The sequence below is a fragment of the Rhinolophus hipposideros genome (genome assembly GCF_964194185.1).
Source record: "Rhinolophus hipposideros genome assembly, chromosome: 12".
Taxonomy (NCBI): Eukaryota; Metazoa; Chordata; class Mammalia; order Chiroptera; family Rhinolophidae; genus Rhinolophus; species Rhinolophus hipposideros.
Window position 1 is genome coordinate 42,262,440 of NC_138058.1, and position 17,115 is coordinate 42,279,554.

The window sequence follows — 17,115 nt, forward strand, 5'->3', positions numbered from 1 at the left end:
TATCTCTTTTCTTTCTTCTTTTTTTTTTTCTTTCTTCCTTTCTTGGCTGAGCCGTTAGAGACTCACAAACACTCTTTGTTAGCTGGTATACTTTGGTTTTTATTCACAAAGTCAAATACAGGCATACCTCAGAGATATTGTGTGTTCAGTTCCAGATCACGGCGGGAAGAGAGTATCACAATACAGTGAATCACAATCTTTTTGCTGGCGGAGGGTCTTGCCTTCAGTTTGTTAAAAAAAAGAAAAAAAGAAAAAAAAAGCAACATCTGTGAGGTGTAATAAAATGAGGTGTGCCTGCATCTGCATCATCCTTTTAGTTATAGTCTGCCTTTTTTCTAAGGTCACTTAATTCCACAAATTTCCATTTATTCCACTGAGAAGTGCAAGACACTAGGAATAGACATAAAAATTAAAAAAAAAAGTCTGCCCTCAAGGAGGGCACCCTTTGGTAGATGAAAGAGAGGTGATATTTAGAACCTGTTGCACTCTTTAAAGACCTATGTGTTCTCTCATCTTCCCAACAGGTACCATTTCTGTCAACACGCTGCGCACACCCTATACTGCTCCTGGCGAGAGTGAGATTCTGGACCTAGATGATGAGTTGTACCTGGGGGGCTTGCCAGAGAATAAAGCCGGCCTCGTCTTCCCCACTGAGGTGTGGACCGCCTTGCTCAACTATGGCTACGTGGGCTGCATCAGAGATTTGTTCATTGACGGCCAGAGCAAAGATATCCGGCAAATGGCTGAAGTTCAAAGTACTGCTGGAGTAAAGCCCTCCTGCTCAAGGGAAACAGCAAAACCGTGCCTTAGCAACCCTTGCAAAAACAATGGCATGTGCAGGGATGGGTGGAACAGATATGTCTGTGATTGTTCCGGAACAGGCTATCTTGGCAGGTCCTGCGAGAGAGGTAGGATTCCAAAACCAAGCAGCTGACTCCCCTGAGTTGAAAAGTGTATTAAATGTTGACCTCCCAATTTAAATTGACCGTGCAAACATAAGTTATGCTCTGCTGAAGCAAACTCTGCGAAAGTCGAGCAGCCACACCTGATGTGTTACTGATAAGTCCTTAATGATTTTCAAAGGACCTGATTCTGGGAAGACACAGCTTTCTAAGTATACTATAGGAATAAATATTTGGGTCTTTTGTATCCTCTAGGTCATGGGCCTACGATATATAACAGACAATAACTACTTTCTCTTTTGCCCAGTTTTTAAAGATCAGGACACTAGGAGATAAAGAAGACATGAATTAGATATATTTATGGCATCCAGTGCTAATATCTGTGCCAAAAAATAGCATTTGAAGCAAGCTAAGCTGTAAGTTGCGACTTCCCTGACACTATTGCATGAGAAATAGGTTAGCCTGCTCATTTCACTTCAGTCAACTTGCCCAAGTTTGGAATTTGAAAAGTAAGATGACTTTAAAGCATCCAGGTTATATTAACATTTTCAGAAATGCACCCTAATTTCTAAGGAGCTTACCTTTGCCTCAGACCTAATTGATCACACGTGATTCATTTACGTGTTTGACATTAAGGCTTCATGTCTGTTGAAGCTCTGAGCAGGTACTTCCATTTCCTTCTCTAACAGGAGGCAAAGCTACATTTTTATTTTTATTTTTCACTCCCATTAGAAGGAAAAGAATGAGGGTTAAAGGAAAAGTGAAGAGTGATAGCTGCCACAGTTTATCTGCAAACCAGACTAAGGGAAGACATAGAGCAAACAGGTCTACACATATCCTTCCATCGACCTTAGAGTTTCAGATAAATGCTTTTGACTCTACACCCATTACCACTTATTTTCAGCAATGGAACAACAACAAAAAAAAATCAATATGAAAAAATATTGATGAGTTTATCCATTGTCCCCTCAGGTCTAAATAACATTGCTCTATTCAGATGTCTGAAAGTAACTAGCATCTATTTTTTAAGCCATGCATATTTAGGTGTATTTTTCCCCCCTTCATTTCTGAAATAGTTTAATTCATTTAATTTAACACTTTCTAGAGAAAAAGTGGTGATTTTCTGGAATCCAAAGTTGAAATGTGACTTTAGTTCTTGATCTTAATGAGGAGATTCATCAACTTACCAGCTCTATCATTTAAATTAATATATAATTAATAAAAATAACAATAATCTGATAATGATCTTAAATTATCTTCCAAAATATCATCACTGTTGTGTGTCATACAATTACATAGATCAATAGATGGGTGTTTTAATCACATAGATTCATTCATTCTCCTGGTACCTAATTGCAATTCCTGTGAATTGTCATTAGAGGTTAGCTCTTTCTGCGTAGTTTTCATTTGTAAGGGGTATAGTCTCTGTATATTTTCTCTTCTAATCTTAGTTTACTTGTCTGTATAGTTTGTTTTTTTAGGAATTTCCAAAAGGGGTCAGCAACAGTAACAGAGTGACAAAGTTCAGAAGATGTATTACAGTTAGGCATAATGTGAGATTAACACACCTGTGTGATTTAAGATTTAGTTTTCACTTTAGTCACTCAGAGTGCTGTCAGACTTTATGATGCCTCCTGCTTAAGTGAAGCTAGACAAGGATATAACTGAACTGTCACCCGAATTACAAAAGCCCGCAGTTAAATATGCATGGTGTACCACCCAGTGGCAGTGTTCCGCTACTACATATGGCAGAAATAAAAAGAAAGAGCTTTCTGAGCTAGAATGAGCGGCTCATTATATATCGCAGTAATTAGAAAGAAGGGTAGCAAACATATGCACATTTGCAAATGATAATTTAATAGCAAACTTCATCACTGGGATCTGGCATACATTTTTATCTGACAATCGGCTGGAAATTTCTACAGATTTCTTTATCTCCAGTTTGGTTGTGTGTTGAGGAGAAAATGGATGTTTCTGTGTGGTTTTTGTTACTGGACTACCCAGCGTACTGTGAGAAGTCTTTGCTTTTCAGAATTAATTTTCTTGATCACATTATTGCATCTCTTGAGAACAGGGTGTTGCTGGATGCTTGTCATGCTCAATACCACAAAATTTGGCTTCTGTCCAGTTCCCAGCTGTGCCCTAGTTCAGTCAACACAAGATCATGCCCAACCCTTGGGGTTTCCAACTCATAAGAAAGGGCTTTCACTGTGGTTCTTCTCCAGATACTCTCTAATAGTATATGGTTGTTGATCACCTAAGAGTTGACTGACAACTCTTGAAATCCAAACCAAAGGACACTTACAAAGTTTTTATTTTGCTGTTATTGAGTAATAATTGATAATTTAGAAAGATAATTTTCCAAAGCAGTTAAAAAGCATGTTCAAGTTCATGAGCAATGCAGCATGGTGAATGATGTTGCAATCACATTCTCCAGTAAGCAAGCAAAGGAGTTTAGAAGAACAGAGTGTTTGCTGACTTAGGAAAATAGTATTTTGTTTTATGTATATTGATCCCATAAGGAAGAGTAACATATAAATAATGTTCAATTGAGTATAAATTAAACGCAGCACCTTCCATCCTGCTTTATTTTGTAATAAAACTGAAAATTTATAGAGACCTGTTCATACAGAAATTATTTGTGGTTATATGTATGTGGTATAACCAGAGGTCTACTTTATACTTGTTTGTTAAAACTCTAACAGATGGAGGGACAGATGTCAGAGCAATATAATTTGGCTCCCTGTCTGATTTTCATCGTGGATCACAATATGTGAATGCCTTTCAGCAAAACGGAGCACAGGTGTACACGTTAGACTGCAAGAAGGAATAACACAGGAAAGCAAATCTATCAAACATAAAGACGAGGGGGAAGGAAATACAGGAGACAGAGTTGAAACTTTTTCTCCCCCACTGGGAAGTATTGTATTGAAATTAACCTTTTAAAGGACTCTTGTATTCTAAATGATAAGATAATTTTACTAACGTTAAAGGATGATGCCAAATCGCATAACCTTCAAATGCCAGAATGTTGTTTACCATTTATTTGGCAACTCTAGACTACAACCTTGTGCATTTTCCATTTCTTGTCTAATTAAACATTAACTCTAATTATGAGGAATCCTTTAGGCATTCATCTGTCATTTATCAACAAGTTATTTTCATATTGAGAATTTTTTAAATTGCACTCAGGGGCACACGAGTTTTATTATTTTACTATGTTATTCATTCCTACAACTTTGTGGAGAATGTTAAAGGCCAATGATTCTAATTATTTTTCTACTTTGGATTGTGTTTCATTATATATATACATATATATTCCATTATCAGCCCTCTGTATTTTTAAAAAGATGTTCCCCCTACTTAGTTTTTAATCAAATTAAGCTACATTTCATAGAAGAATATGACGTCATTTTAAAAATATGATTATTGAATAATAGAGACCAAATTTACAGACTAAATAAATAGCAGAAAACTAAAAATGTTTTAGTCCTTTTATCTATATGAAACCACAGTAACTTGACAATTAATAATGGCTTTTAAACTTTTATTCAGGTATTGTTTTATAGGTAGGGATAATGATTAGCTATAATTGAAGAAAATAAATAGTAAAGATCAAATTTCTTTTAAGATTATATTAGAAACACATTTTCTTTCTTTTTTTTTTTTTTTTTACTTAGAGTTCACTACAACTTTAAAATCACATGTTAATGATTTTTTGAACAACGGCTATTAGATTTTTTTTTTGCGTTCAACTCTGTCTCTTGTGATATTGCTTCCATTTGGGAAACTTGTTATCTAATTGGAAAAATATGTGGTATGATGTAGAACCATAATATTTTAACAGGATTATATTTTTCTCCTCAGTGCTTAGGTCGGTGTCTAGCCATGGGACACTCGTTTTGGTACATAGACCTCTTTCCTAACCTGTTTTTTGTAGCACAATTACATAAGGACTTCAAAGTAGACTTAGGTAAAAATTTTGTTCACATAAATTACCAACATTAGATTCCACTTACAATAGGTAGAATGCTCAGTTTCTTCCATGAGCACGTATACCAGCTTGACATCCAAATTTGTAGTAAATTATTTCATGTATCTTCAGTGTCAAGAGCGATCTTCAATTCAGTAAATGTTTGTTGAGACTGTGGTGCGCCTGGCACTTTTTAGGGCCCTCTACTGTTGGTAGAACAATGAACAGGAAAGCCCACCGTCTTCCCTCTTGACATTTACCAAGATCCTAAAGGGCAAAGACAGATAATACTATAGAAACAAATAAGAAATGGTAATTACAAAAATGAAATTAAATGGTAAATAGATAGAAAATAACTGGAGGGGAGATTAAAATGGTGATTGCAGCAGGCCACTGTGAACTAACATTTGGCCAGAGACCTGAATGCTGAATGAACCAGCCATCTAAAGATCTGGGGTGAAGCCTTTAAGATAGAGTATAAATCCTTGAATGGGAGATGGAATCAGTATGGCTGGAGTTTATTAAACAAGGCAGGAGGGTGGGATGCTAGTAGCTGGGGCCAGAGAGATAGGTTGGGGCCAGATCACACCAAACCTAATAGATTGGAAAAAAAAAAAAAAGCAATGTAAATGTTATTCTAACTGCAGTGGGAATCTAATGGTGGGGGATGGAGAGGAGGTGGGGGGTGATTGTTTAAACAATGAAGTGATGTAATTGGATTTACCTCTTTAAAAGTTTAGCTTGGCATCTGTGTATGGGGAGCAATAGCAGAAGTAGGAGCTATTGTAGTGGTCTAGGTGAGAGACTGGAGCAGAGTCTGAGGTACTTTAGGGATAATGGTAGGAAGCAATCGATTCAGGAAATGGACTGGAATTAGTGCCTTTAAGACTTGCAGACTTGCATTTAGATTGGACATGACAGAGAGGGTAAGACAGAAATCAGAAAGCTGAAGGTCTGAGCAATGGAGTTACATTATTTGCTGAGATAGAAAACATTGGAGAATGATGAGCACAACAAATTTGTTCATTTTTTGTGTGTGGGGGAATTAAGAGTTTAGTAAGGTGCCTGTCATATTTAATTTGGATATGTCAAATAGGCGATGGGTGGATAATGGAGCTCAAGAGAGAAGTCAGGGCCAATAACAAATATATTAGGGGGGGTGAGCACGTGAGTTGAGAGAGATCCCTTCAGTCAAGAGGTGGATGGAAAAGAGAAGAGTGCCAAGGAGAGACCTTGGCATTCAGTGCTTGTCAGTTCTGGATGTGCATTCAGTCTCATGATGACAACAACTAACGAGTAAAGTTTTAGAAGGAATATTTGACTTCCCTAACATTTTGAAAAATAAACTTGCAGAACCACAACTCCAGCAATATAATCTTAATAGTAAGCCCAGTTGCATTGGTAAATTGCTGTGTCATGTACATAGACAAGATAATGAAAATTCCCTAGTTTATTTTGAATTCAGGTAGTTTTTCTTTTATTAAATGATATTCTGATTTATTAGAAACAATGAGAAAGCAAAATGACCCATACTTGTTTTGCAACATTGTACTACCATGTGGTGTTTAACATTAAGGTGTTTAACATTTCTTAAAACACTCAGTTTGTGTTCAACAGTTTTTGATATTCACTTTTTAAATGTGTTTAATACAGTATTAACCGAATTCCCTATTAAAGCAATCCACTTTAGGAACACGTGTGTACACGAGTTCTTCAGTCCCACCCCCATCCTTACTCAATATTACCAAGGAACATAGTGATTGACATTTTGGCAATAGCTTAATATTTTCAGGATACTAGGGTTGTACTTACAGATCATTTTAAGTTCTAGGTAACTTCTCTTAGAATCATAGGCTTTTAGGACAAGCAAAGTCCCTAAAGATTCTCCTGTAGCAGATGAGATCCCCTCAGTTTGCAGATGAAGGATCCAGAGCCAAGGCTCATTGTACAGAACTGGTGTACAGCTTACCCACATATGCATTAAATAGTTGTTAGTGTTTCAAATCAGGCTCACACTGTGGATGCACAAAAGAATCGATCTCTGCTCTTGAGAAGAGAGACACATACCTAAACACTGATAATCCAACACGATTAATGCTATAGGTAGAAGGCGCTATGGGAACCAAAAGCGAAGTGCAGACATATTTTCTTCTGGACTTTGGCAGATACTTCATGATGGAAGTTCTCCCTGCTGTGACTTGTCTTTCCAGCTTAAAAAAAAAAAAAAAAAAAAAAAAAAAAAGCTCATTTCTGAAGAAGATGAGCTGAGTTTGTAGTCTTGTGTTCTATCTGGGAGACTTTAATCGGTCATGCTTTTCTTTTTCAAAGTATAAATACACTAATCGGACCAAGAACTTTTATATTCATTTCCCATCTATAGAGGCAACGGTTCTGAGCTATGATGGGAGTATGTTTATGAAGATCCAGCTCCCCGTGGTAATGCACACAGAGGCTGAGGATGTGTCCTTACGGTTTCGATCCCAACGTGCATATGGCATTCTAATGGCAACCACCTCGAGGGACTCAGCAGACACGCTCCGCCTGGAGCTGGATGCAGGGCGTGTGAAACTGACGGTCAATCTAGGTAACCATTCACCTTCCCCCATTGAACTAACACTTTTCACGTCTTGTTCAGTTTTGCCTGCAAACATTTATCAAGTAGCCTGTTTGCCATGGGAAATTAAAACACTTAATGGTCTCATTTCCATTCTTTAAATTAATTTAGGCGTTGGGGCATCTTTGTATTGTTTCTCTTTTGTTTACCATAATTTACTGTTGTGTGATCTCTTCTACCACGGAGGGTTCTTAAAAGGGAAGCCATACGTATCAATGAGGTTAATTGAAAATATGAATGATTAGGCTTGAAGATGCCTCAAACTGAATTTCCTATTGTTATAATTACTGACATTCTGATTGGTTATAGATGATATCCTTTCAGGTCCATTTACTTGGATAACATATGCACAAAATATCAAATTTCTACTTTGTGATCTAGAGCAACAGTGGCTTTTCCTGTACTCCTTGGGCTTCTCCTTTGAATACCTGCCTTTGTGGTACCCCATCTTTTTTGTTTTGAAATACTGTGTGGTGATATGTTGCTATCAAACAACAATCCACAACCCTTCAATGCCCAAAGTCTGCGGCCCTCGGCAAACAGCCATGAGAACACTAAAATACAGGCTCTTCTACAGAAAAATAATGCTTTCCTGCTTAATTATAGAATTAAGAAAGAGTCGCTACAGTAAAACCTCAACATGCCAGATGAATTATGGGAAAGGTCAGGCTGAATTAAGAAAAAGTTCGAATTATAGAGTAAAAATAAGTAAATAAATAAAAATTAAGCAGTTTTGCTTTCAATTACATTTGAAACCATAAATTAGTAGCTGGGAAAATCCTGTTAAGGAAAGGTCTTAGCAGGCAGATTTTAATGAGTGGATAATAATTATCCATAATTAGCACATTATTTGATGCAAGTTGTGCCATTAATGTATAGTAAAGTAACCGAAATCAGTTTTCTTCCTGAACTTGGCGTTTTACAACTTGTATACTTGTATGTTTGTTTGTGCAATTTTTCTCAGGTGATCTCTGCTCCTACCAAATGAAGAATTATAAATATTCTGCCCGATACATTTCAATATTATCATTAACTCCAAGAGGAGTAAAACTTAATGAGGTTTTACTGTATTTCCTGGAAGTGCTACACACACACACACACACACACACACACACACACACACACACACTGAATAAACAGGGAGGGAAAATTTTGAAACTACATAGATTTACAAAAGGAGTAGGAAAATGTGAAGAGTAGTAAAATGTGAACATATTCTCACATCGTGCTGGGCAGAATGGTAGCTCATAAAATATGGAGTTGTTTCACTGATAGCTTATTACGTACAATTACGTTCTGTTGATATTAGTTAAATTAAGTTAAATACTAAGGGTGTTTTTAAAGATTACTAAAGAACACACAGCACTTTCATTTACTGTTCTGTTAGAGTTCCCTCTAGTGACAATGTTAGGTTACTACAAGTCAATCAAAACAAAGTGCCTAGTTGCAACACAGGGGCTACTAGCCCAAGTGGATACACTCATGGGAATTTTCCAACAGCAAAGCATTCTGTGGAAAGAGTTGTGTAGGTGCTGGTCCTTGGCTGTTTGCAACCACTTTTCTGATGCGGTTGACGACACATGACAAACTCAGCTATATGGAAACAGAATCTAGGTTTACATTTTTCATGTTCCCCAAAGGCATTAAATGTAACAATCAAGATCAACAAATATGTATCTATACATAAAATAAACATAAACCATTCCACATAGTCCTTTATAAATAACCTTTGTGATTTAGTGTGTGTTATTCAGATCAGACATTCTGTTCTTAGAGAATCTGCTTTTATATAAGAAGTAAGCATAAGAAAAGGAAAATCAATAGCAGTGTTAACCATGACACTTCTTACATAAAGAGAACATTGTTAGCTCCTAAGAGAGGATAGGCTGTATGCTCTGAACAATGACACTATTCCTTAGCTACTAGAGATTCTAAAGGAAACATACAGCGTTTCTTTCCTCCTCCAATTAATACAATGCATGGAATCCAGCCAACATCAGGCTGTTACCTTTGTGCCCAAGCAAAACAAAAAACAAAACAAACAAACAAAAAAAAAAAAAAACCAAAAATCCCTCAAAAAACATTAGGGTGAGATGAGAATCATTCCAACTTGCTTTCCATTGATCACCACAATTCTAAAGGATTTTATTGGCCTTTGTGGGATATTAGAGTTTGGAGGTCCAAGATGTCTGAGCCTAGCTGAGCTTGCACTGTACCCCATTGTGACGGAGCACTTTTTAATTATGTTGAAAACAAGGATATGTTCTTTCACAGATGGGGAAAAAGCTGCAGCCTGTCTAAGCCAAGCATCTTTGACAGTTAACAATTCTTTATTTCACTTAGATTTGTCACCATGTAGCTTTGTTTGAATTGGCCATTTTTTTAAAACCTTTTGTTGTTATTTCCAATGGTGAAGTTTTGTAACAAAGAATCTGGGTTCTAGAAGTATGTAAAGAATAAATGATATGGAGTGGCCATCTTTGCATGTGTCTGTCCCCGGAAGGGTGGAGTGTGATTTTATTGGATGTCTGCAGCTGTTACCTTGAAGGATAAATTTTCATTTTTCATCTATTCTTCCCCATCTAGATTGTATCAGGATTAACTGTAATTCCAGTAAGTGCCTATTCAAAATTTTTAAAATGTTATTCCTCCATTATGATGTAAGCTAGTCAATAAAAAAAAGAGAGAGCAAGAGAAATGCATTTATAAAATCCATGAATTTGCTTTTGATGTATACCAGTCCATCATCTGGGTTGTAAAAATTCATTTTGAAATCTATACAGCTGAAAACTTACCGCCACAATTCCTATCTCTAAGTGGAAAAAGAAAGGTTACAAGTGTTTTTTTAACATAAGGTGCAAAAGCCTCTACAGACTTTCGGATGAGGCAAATAGCATTGTCATTTTGCCAGATCTAGGACTCCAGTAGCTCTCCTCATGACTAATTTCGGAAAAAAAATACTGTGGGTCTTATTTCCTTCATTTAACTATTTTTTATCTCAACTCAAATATAGAAAAAAAAAGTAATTCCTTTCATTTTGAGAGTTACTATTAAATCCTTCTAAATTCAACCAGTTTTGCATAGGAAAATGTGCTTTCCATTATATATATGTATATATATATATATATATATATATATATATATATATATATATATTTCTGAATAATGTTTTCTTGTTTATTAAGAGTATTTACATGATGAATTTTTACATCCTAATTGTCTATCTGCATAAATAACCAAAACCCTTCAAATCTGTGATATGCATGCCCAATGCTGAGTCAGGAAAGATGCATGGACTGAGTTTTACACCGACTAGAGAACCAGAAAGGCTATAAGGACTGTGATTTTATTTTGAGTTGTAGCATTATCTAAAGAATAAATTTATTTTATTTCTTTACATAAATATTTAGGTTTCTCTTTTCCAGGTTTTGCTGACCACATTAAAGAATTTCCTCCAATGATAACAAAGTCATTAGCTATTTAAATGAAATGGTTCCTAACAAGCTTCTAATCTCTCATTGTCATAGTTAGTAAAAAAATAATAAAAAAAAATTATATGTCCTTGGAAAATGCCAAATGTGAATTGACGGAGTCTATTCCCCCAAACTAATGGCTGTGTTTTCAAGTGGCAAAATGTCATCCTCTGAGGGACAAAATGGTGGTCTCAAAAATACAAAACAAGAAGCTTTATATGGTGAAATACACACTTTCAAACACTGAGCTTCTTACAGCTCAGATTTGTCTCCAGCTATGTCAATAGTCATTTAAAAGTAGCAAAAAGGTGGGTCTTTCCAATCAGAGAAATAAAAAGGTAACTGAGTCATGACTTAAGAAAAATTAAATTGATAAACAATCATACAGGGCATTTCAAACACAACAGCTCCTGAAGTAATCTCTCAAAGCTCTCACAGAAGTGTAATTTTCCAGGTATGCATCATCTCCTCTCAAACCCCATCTCTTCTCTTCCACACTTTCTGAAAAGGAGCACAGACCTTGCAGGTCTGAGACCGTGGTCCAGTTTCCTTTCAGCTCTGAGGCACAGATGTAGGCAAAATAGCAACTCAGAATAGCTTCCCAAAACTAGATCTGTGCTTCAATGTGTCTGTAGATGTTCTTGATTCTTTCTGACTCTCAGAAAATTCATGTGAGGAAAATAACTCTTTCTAGATTTCTGCTTTCTGTACTCTTTTTATTGTATTTGTATTAAACATACAATAAAGCATTGATTTTTAAATTTGCAAAGTATAACTACATAAACGCTAGTATTTGATGGAAATGAACTGAATCAAGTGTGCTTCTGTGTTCTCTAGCTATATTAATTCATTTTTGAAATATATGTTTGCAGTCTAATTACACTTGTTAAAAAATTTTCTTCCTTTGGCTTATAAGAGTTTGATATTAAGCATAGTCTTTTTTCTCTGGATATTCCACAGAACAGTATCATTGAGGACAAAGACTTTTGCTGGTTAGTGGAGTGTTCCCCTTTTTAAGGAGTATGTGTTACATTTAAATTACTTGAATTAAATGAATGATTATAAGCTTTCAGTGCACTCCTCCAACAGGACTGCAAATGCCTTAACTTGTCAGCAGTCACTGGAAAGAGCATTCAGTGATCAGGTAACATTTTCATTTCCTTTGCCTAGTTTTATTCGGGGAACAGTGGGCAGTGTAGCAAGAACCCCAAGTTCCATCAAGAATTCATATTACTACTCAACTTTAAGTGGGATGAATTTACATATCCAATAATACAAATCTAACTCAGGGATTAAATAAGCAGAGATTTCCACCTGGAGTGCATTGCCTATCCAATAAAGAAATGAAAATATCTGTATCGCAGTGTAACTTGTACTTTAATGAAAGACTGATTTATCACATTTATCCCCAGTGAGTCGTAAGCTTGTATGAAACCGAGATGAACATATGTTTATTAAATCACAGCTGTATACCACCACCGTGTCTAAAAATTATACCAAAACTAAGATATTAACTATTCTGAGATTAATATGAAATACCTCAATTGATGTATTTTTTAAAAAAAATTTCCCCTGGAAATATACAAACTATAACATAAATGAGTATCTTACATTGAGATTAATATTAAACGTTAAATGATTAAGTTCGAATGGAAACCATCCCAAATTTCTCTACACTTGGAATTGCTCTGCTATTTTCTATAGCCACTCCATCCTTCCTCATCTCCCCGCTACCCTCAGCCTCCCCGCCACCTCCTGTTTACAGCAAATGTTACGTGGTATGGAAAAGAAACTACATATACAGACTATCCAATCTTTGCTATTGAATAGGAAGTAGGTGAGGAAGGTCTATTTGCATGTATTCAGACCCATGAGAGTATAAGAAATGGCAGATACATTTCTGTTTCAGCCATTTTTGTGTTAGTAGTTTAATTCGGTGGTTAAATCTTCCCATGGACAGGCAAAGACATAGCCTTCTGTTAAGATTTCTTTTGAGAAAGGGCAGATTTGAATTCCAAGGGCCATTTCTGTCAGATTCTTTGTTCCCATGATTCCTCCCCAGCAGAAAAACCTGTCAAGAATTTTTAAATGGAGGGAGAGAGCTTGTTGTAACTTAAAAAATAAAAGCTTCTTTTCATGTGTGGAGAGGGTACTTAAAAAAAAAAGAACCATTGCTATGAACCAAAGCATATCAAATGTACGCTTTGATCTTTCAGATTATAAACGGAATATTTCTGCACACAGTCTCAGACCAATCTCAATTCTTTGATGTCCATTAGCTTATATCATTGCTAAAATATATGTGTTATCTGCAACTTGGAATTAGATTAAGCTCAGTGTTTACACATTTGTGGACTAGAAGGTGAGCAGAGAGGTGTATTGTCTACCGTTCTTCATTCTCTGTCCAGGATAGGAATAAAGGGACGGTCAGATTAAATTATTCTTATGTATTTAATCCAAAACTCCAATAATGAGAACAACAGACTACCATCATAAAGTAATTTTATATGGAAGTTGCTAAAAGAACCACCATCTTTTAATGCAGATAATTTCTTCCCTGAGCAGTGAGGAGTACTTCAATAAATGTAGGTGAGAAAGGACTGTAAAGTCAAATTCTTTTAACAAAAAGAGGAATAATTATTTGAATTAATGAAAAACAGACAAATAGTAGACTATTTTGCATAAAATATTGTAAAAATACACGTATTACTAATACAAACTAACTATTAATTAACTTATCATTGCCAAGAGAATGTAAGTCAAAGTGAATCGTACTTTTGTGTCTAACACATGAATTATTTGCATGCAATCAGATGAATGTTTGACAGTCTCTTGCCTACTCCATAATATTAATTACCTTGAAAAGTCTCTTACAAACTATAAAGAATGCAAAATAAATTTTCTACTCCTTGTGAAATTTTCTCTAATAAATTATTATTAGGACCTTATAGACCATTGGTCATATTCTGCCTTCTTTCAATCTGCCAAAGCACAGAGCCAGATGTCTTGGTCCCTCTGAGATAGAGGGACTAAGACCATCTCAATATAAAATTTGGTTGCCCAGTAACTCCCAACAATATATCCAAATTCATTAGGCTATATATTTTTTTCTCTCTCTCTCTTTTTCTCTTTTTTTGAAATTTTGGCCTTTGTAGTAGTATGTTATATTCTTGAGCAGTCCCATTATTTTTTCTTTCTCTCTTCTTCTAGTAACTTTAAAATTTGTTAGTGCTAAAATCTTTCAATGTTTAACTACATTAAAAATTGAAAATTGAAGGTGCTCCTATCAACTATTGGTGAGTTCTAATCATCACATAAATAACTTCTTTAAATATGTAGTGGATGCAGGGAGGCTTTTGTTTCTGTCAGTGTTTTCTTTCTCTTTTTTTTTCCTTTTCATTCTTTTCAAATCAATGGCATAATTTACAGTATGGCTTTATTGCCCATAGGAAGGCTTGGGGCCGTCTCTGCCTTCATATAAAAAATGGATTTTAGTAGATGCATGATTTCTGATGCTTGTTTGCATCATTTTGATTTCTTTATGCCTTGTACATGTATCTCTTTTTCTGCTTTCCTGCTCTTTCTACTAAGATTTGTTCTTACTTACTTCCGTGTCCAATGTTGTTTTCTCCTGTTCTCTTTCCTCTTGTTTTCTTATAAGAATAAAAAAAAATCTCTGGAGTTGGAAGTATATTTTAGTTGGCAGACTTTCCAATTATTTTTGTCTTCTGGCACAAAATGTAGATGCAGATACAACAAAATTGCAGATGGCATTAATGTGGACAAAGTATCAAGGGTTGAAGTTTAGCTACTTTTATTTGCAGGTCAATGTCTAAGTATTGGAAGGAAAAGGAATCTAAAACTGAGTACTTCATCTCACTTTTGACTTGGATATAGTGAAGAAATGCTGTGAGTAGAATGTTATTGTAAAATGTACTATGACAGATGTCTGGAGTGGATAAGATGTTTGTATTATCATTTTATTACCAGAATGAAAAGATCAACGGGATATTAGTTATCACTTTTTTTATGTAGATAAAAATGGAAAGCAATGAAAGAATGCAAAATGTCAACCCATGGCACTTAAGCCATATTAGATTGCTTTGATCAGGCTGCCACTTGGCAGGCTACTTGAAAAAGATATGAGGAAATTTCTGGGAACTGGCTCTTGTTTACATGAGGCAAATGTTCAGTTCACAGCAGCTGCCTAGTGCCTGAAGAACAGAGAACTGCACAAGGGAGTCTTATGCCACTGCCCTCACACAACAATCACTTGATTTGTAGAATTCTATCAGTCATTGCCTCTTAGTGACTGGTGCGGTTTATTTGCCAAGGATAGGAGCTGCTGTGTTCGTTTTCTTTGTTGTTGTCATTTTTTGTTTGTTTGTTATGAAGAAAAGGAGAAAAGAAAAGACAGTTGATAAGTGATCATTTCTAGAAAAGCTCTAAGAGAAATTGCATATAAAATTCAGACACCATAGATTTCTGATGAAAAACAAATAGCTAGAACAGGCAAACAGAGTTGACACTTGACAATGAGTCTAGAAAAATATCAAAATTAAAATAAAATTTAAGGGAAGCCCTTTTGGATCATTCGCATTTTAAATTTATGAGAATTATAAAGAGAAGTTCTTTTTTTTGTTGTTGCACATTCAAATGACTACATAGATTGAGTAAATCGTAGTGTGAGGGCTTGATATCTATTTGGTGCTATTAGACTTGGATCTATTTTAGTGAATAATTAATCTGTCCATTGCTTATATGCAGATATACAGTGTTGCAGTGTTTTTGAATATCACTTTTTTGTGCAGGTTAAAAGTATATCTTGTAATCAATCTCAATTATTAATTTTTCACTAAAGTATTTCCTTACTGCTATTGCAAAGGACTGTGCTCACAGTAATGCAGCATTCCAGATTAGTGTCGACTAAATTCATCAAATTCTACTTATTGTTGAAAGTTGGCATTATAAAAATGGCTGAGGTAAATATTGTCAGAAAAATCTAGAAAGTTTCAGAAGAAAAATTCTAAACTTCATAGTCCCTTGTTTTCTGTGAAAAGGAATGTTTCTTTCATGTTGCCAAATGCCACCAAATGTAAAAGACCACAGCCTGTTTGGTCAAATGTTTTTTGTTTGTTGTTTTATTGGGGAGAAAAGAAAAAAACAAAAAACAAAATCTGATCTCTAAACATCCACCACTTCCTTTATGCTTCTGAGTTTCTCATTCATTCATTCTTTTATTCATTCATTCATTCATTTGCAGGAAGGTAGCATTCCAACACATTATCACTGATCCTAAAAATCAAGGATAAAAATTTGAATCAGATACTCCTTGCTATTAAGATATGATTTTTCGCATTTAGCCTACCTTATTGTGTGAGCTGTATAATTAGAATTTTATTCATTTTAAAGAAAACACTAATATATTTTTTTTGTATTTGGATCACTTGGTCTTTTTTTATTTATGTGCCCATAATGATTCAGGTTCACAGAAAATTAACTCCGAGACAGTTGAAAAAACTAAAAAGTACTTAAGAACTTCTCTTTAAAATCACCTTTAATCTTTAGGACAGCCTAAATATTCAATGATGATCTAAAGTGCAATGTCAAAGCCCCCATTTTACTATGTAGGCAAATATAGATTCAACATTTTTTCTACAAATTTTTTTTATTTCTAATTTTACTCAGAAGAAAGCCACTAAAACTTTACTCGTTTTCAACCACTTATCTATCAGGGGAAATGAAAACAAATATTATAATCATGGATTTCAATTTCTCATGTGGTCACTGGACAGGAATTATGCATCTGTTACCCACCGAAGTAGATGCATAATTTAAAAGATGATGGCTTTGACCACTCGATTATAGGTCAGACATAATAAATACAATCGTTCCAGCTTATCTTCCATTTATGGGAGCATACATACTCTTCATTAAGACAAAATGGTTTGAGATGCAAAATATGAAAAAAAATTTGAAGATCTTGAAGAACATTAATTGATGGTCTTTAAAAGATTTAATCTTAGAAAACTGTGTTTTATTTGATTATTTTGATTATTTGATTATCTATATTTTACTATCTTATGGAATTGTCAATGTTTTCTGAGAAAATATCTTGGTTACTTGAAAATGTTTGCATAATTTGAAAGTGTG

At 35.1% G+C, this 17,115-nt stretch overlaps 1 protein-coding gene across 12 annotated transcripts in view; it reads left to right on the top strand.

The window, feature by feature from the left end:
* NRXN1 (neurexin 1) overlaps positions 1-17,115 on the top strand; it is a 1,108,907-nt gene that overhangs the window by 526,508 nt on the left and 565,284 nt on the right. For 9 of the 12 annotated variants that reach the window (XM_081069306.1, XM_081069308.1, XM_081069291.1 and 6 more), the window contains 3 exons: positions 525-908; positions 7,256-7,459; positions 10,076-10,102. In XM_081069306.1, the coding sequence (XP_080925432.1) occupies positions 525-908; positions 7,256-7,459; positions 10,076-10,102 (615 nt within the window). The remainder of the gene's footprint in view (positions 1-524; positions 909-7,255; positions 7,460-10,075; positions 10,103-17,115) is intronic. The other 3 variants (XM_081069310.1, XM_081069311.1, XM_081069292.1) reach the window with 1 other exon arrangement.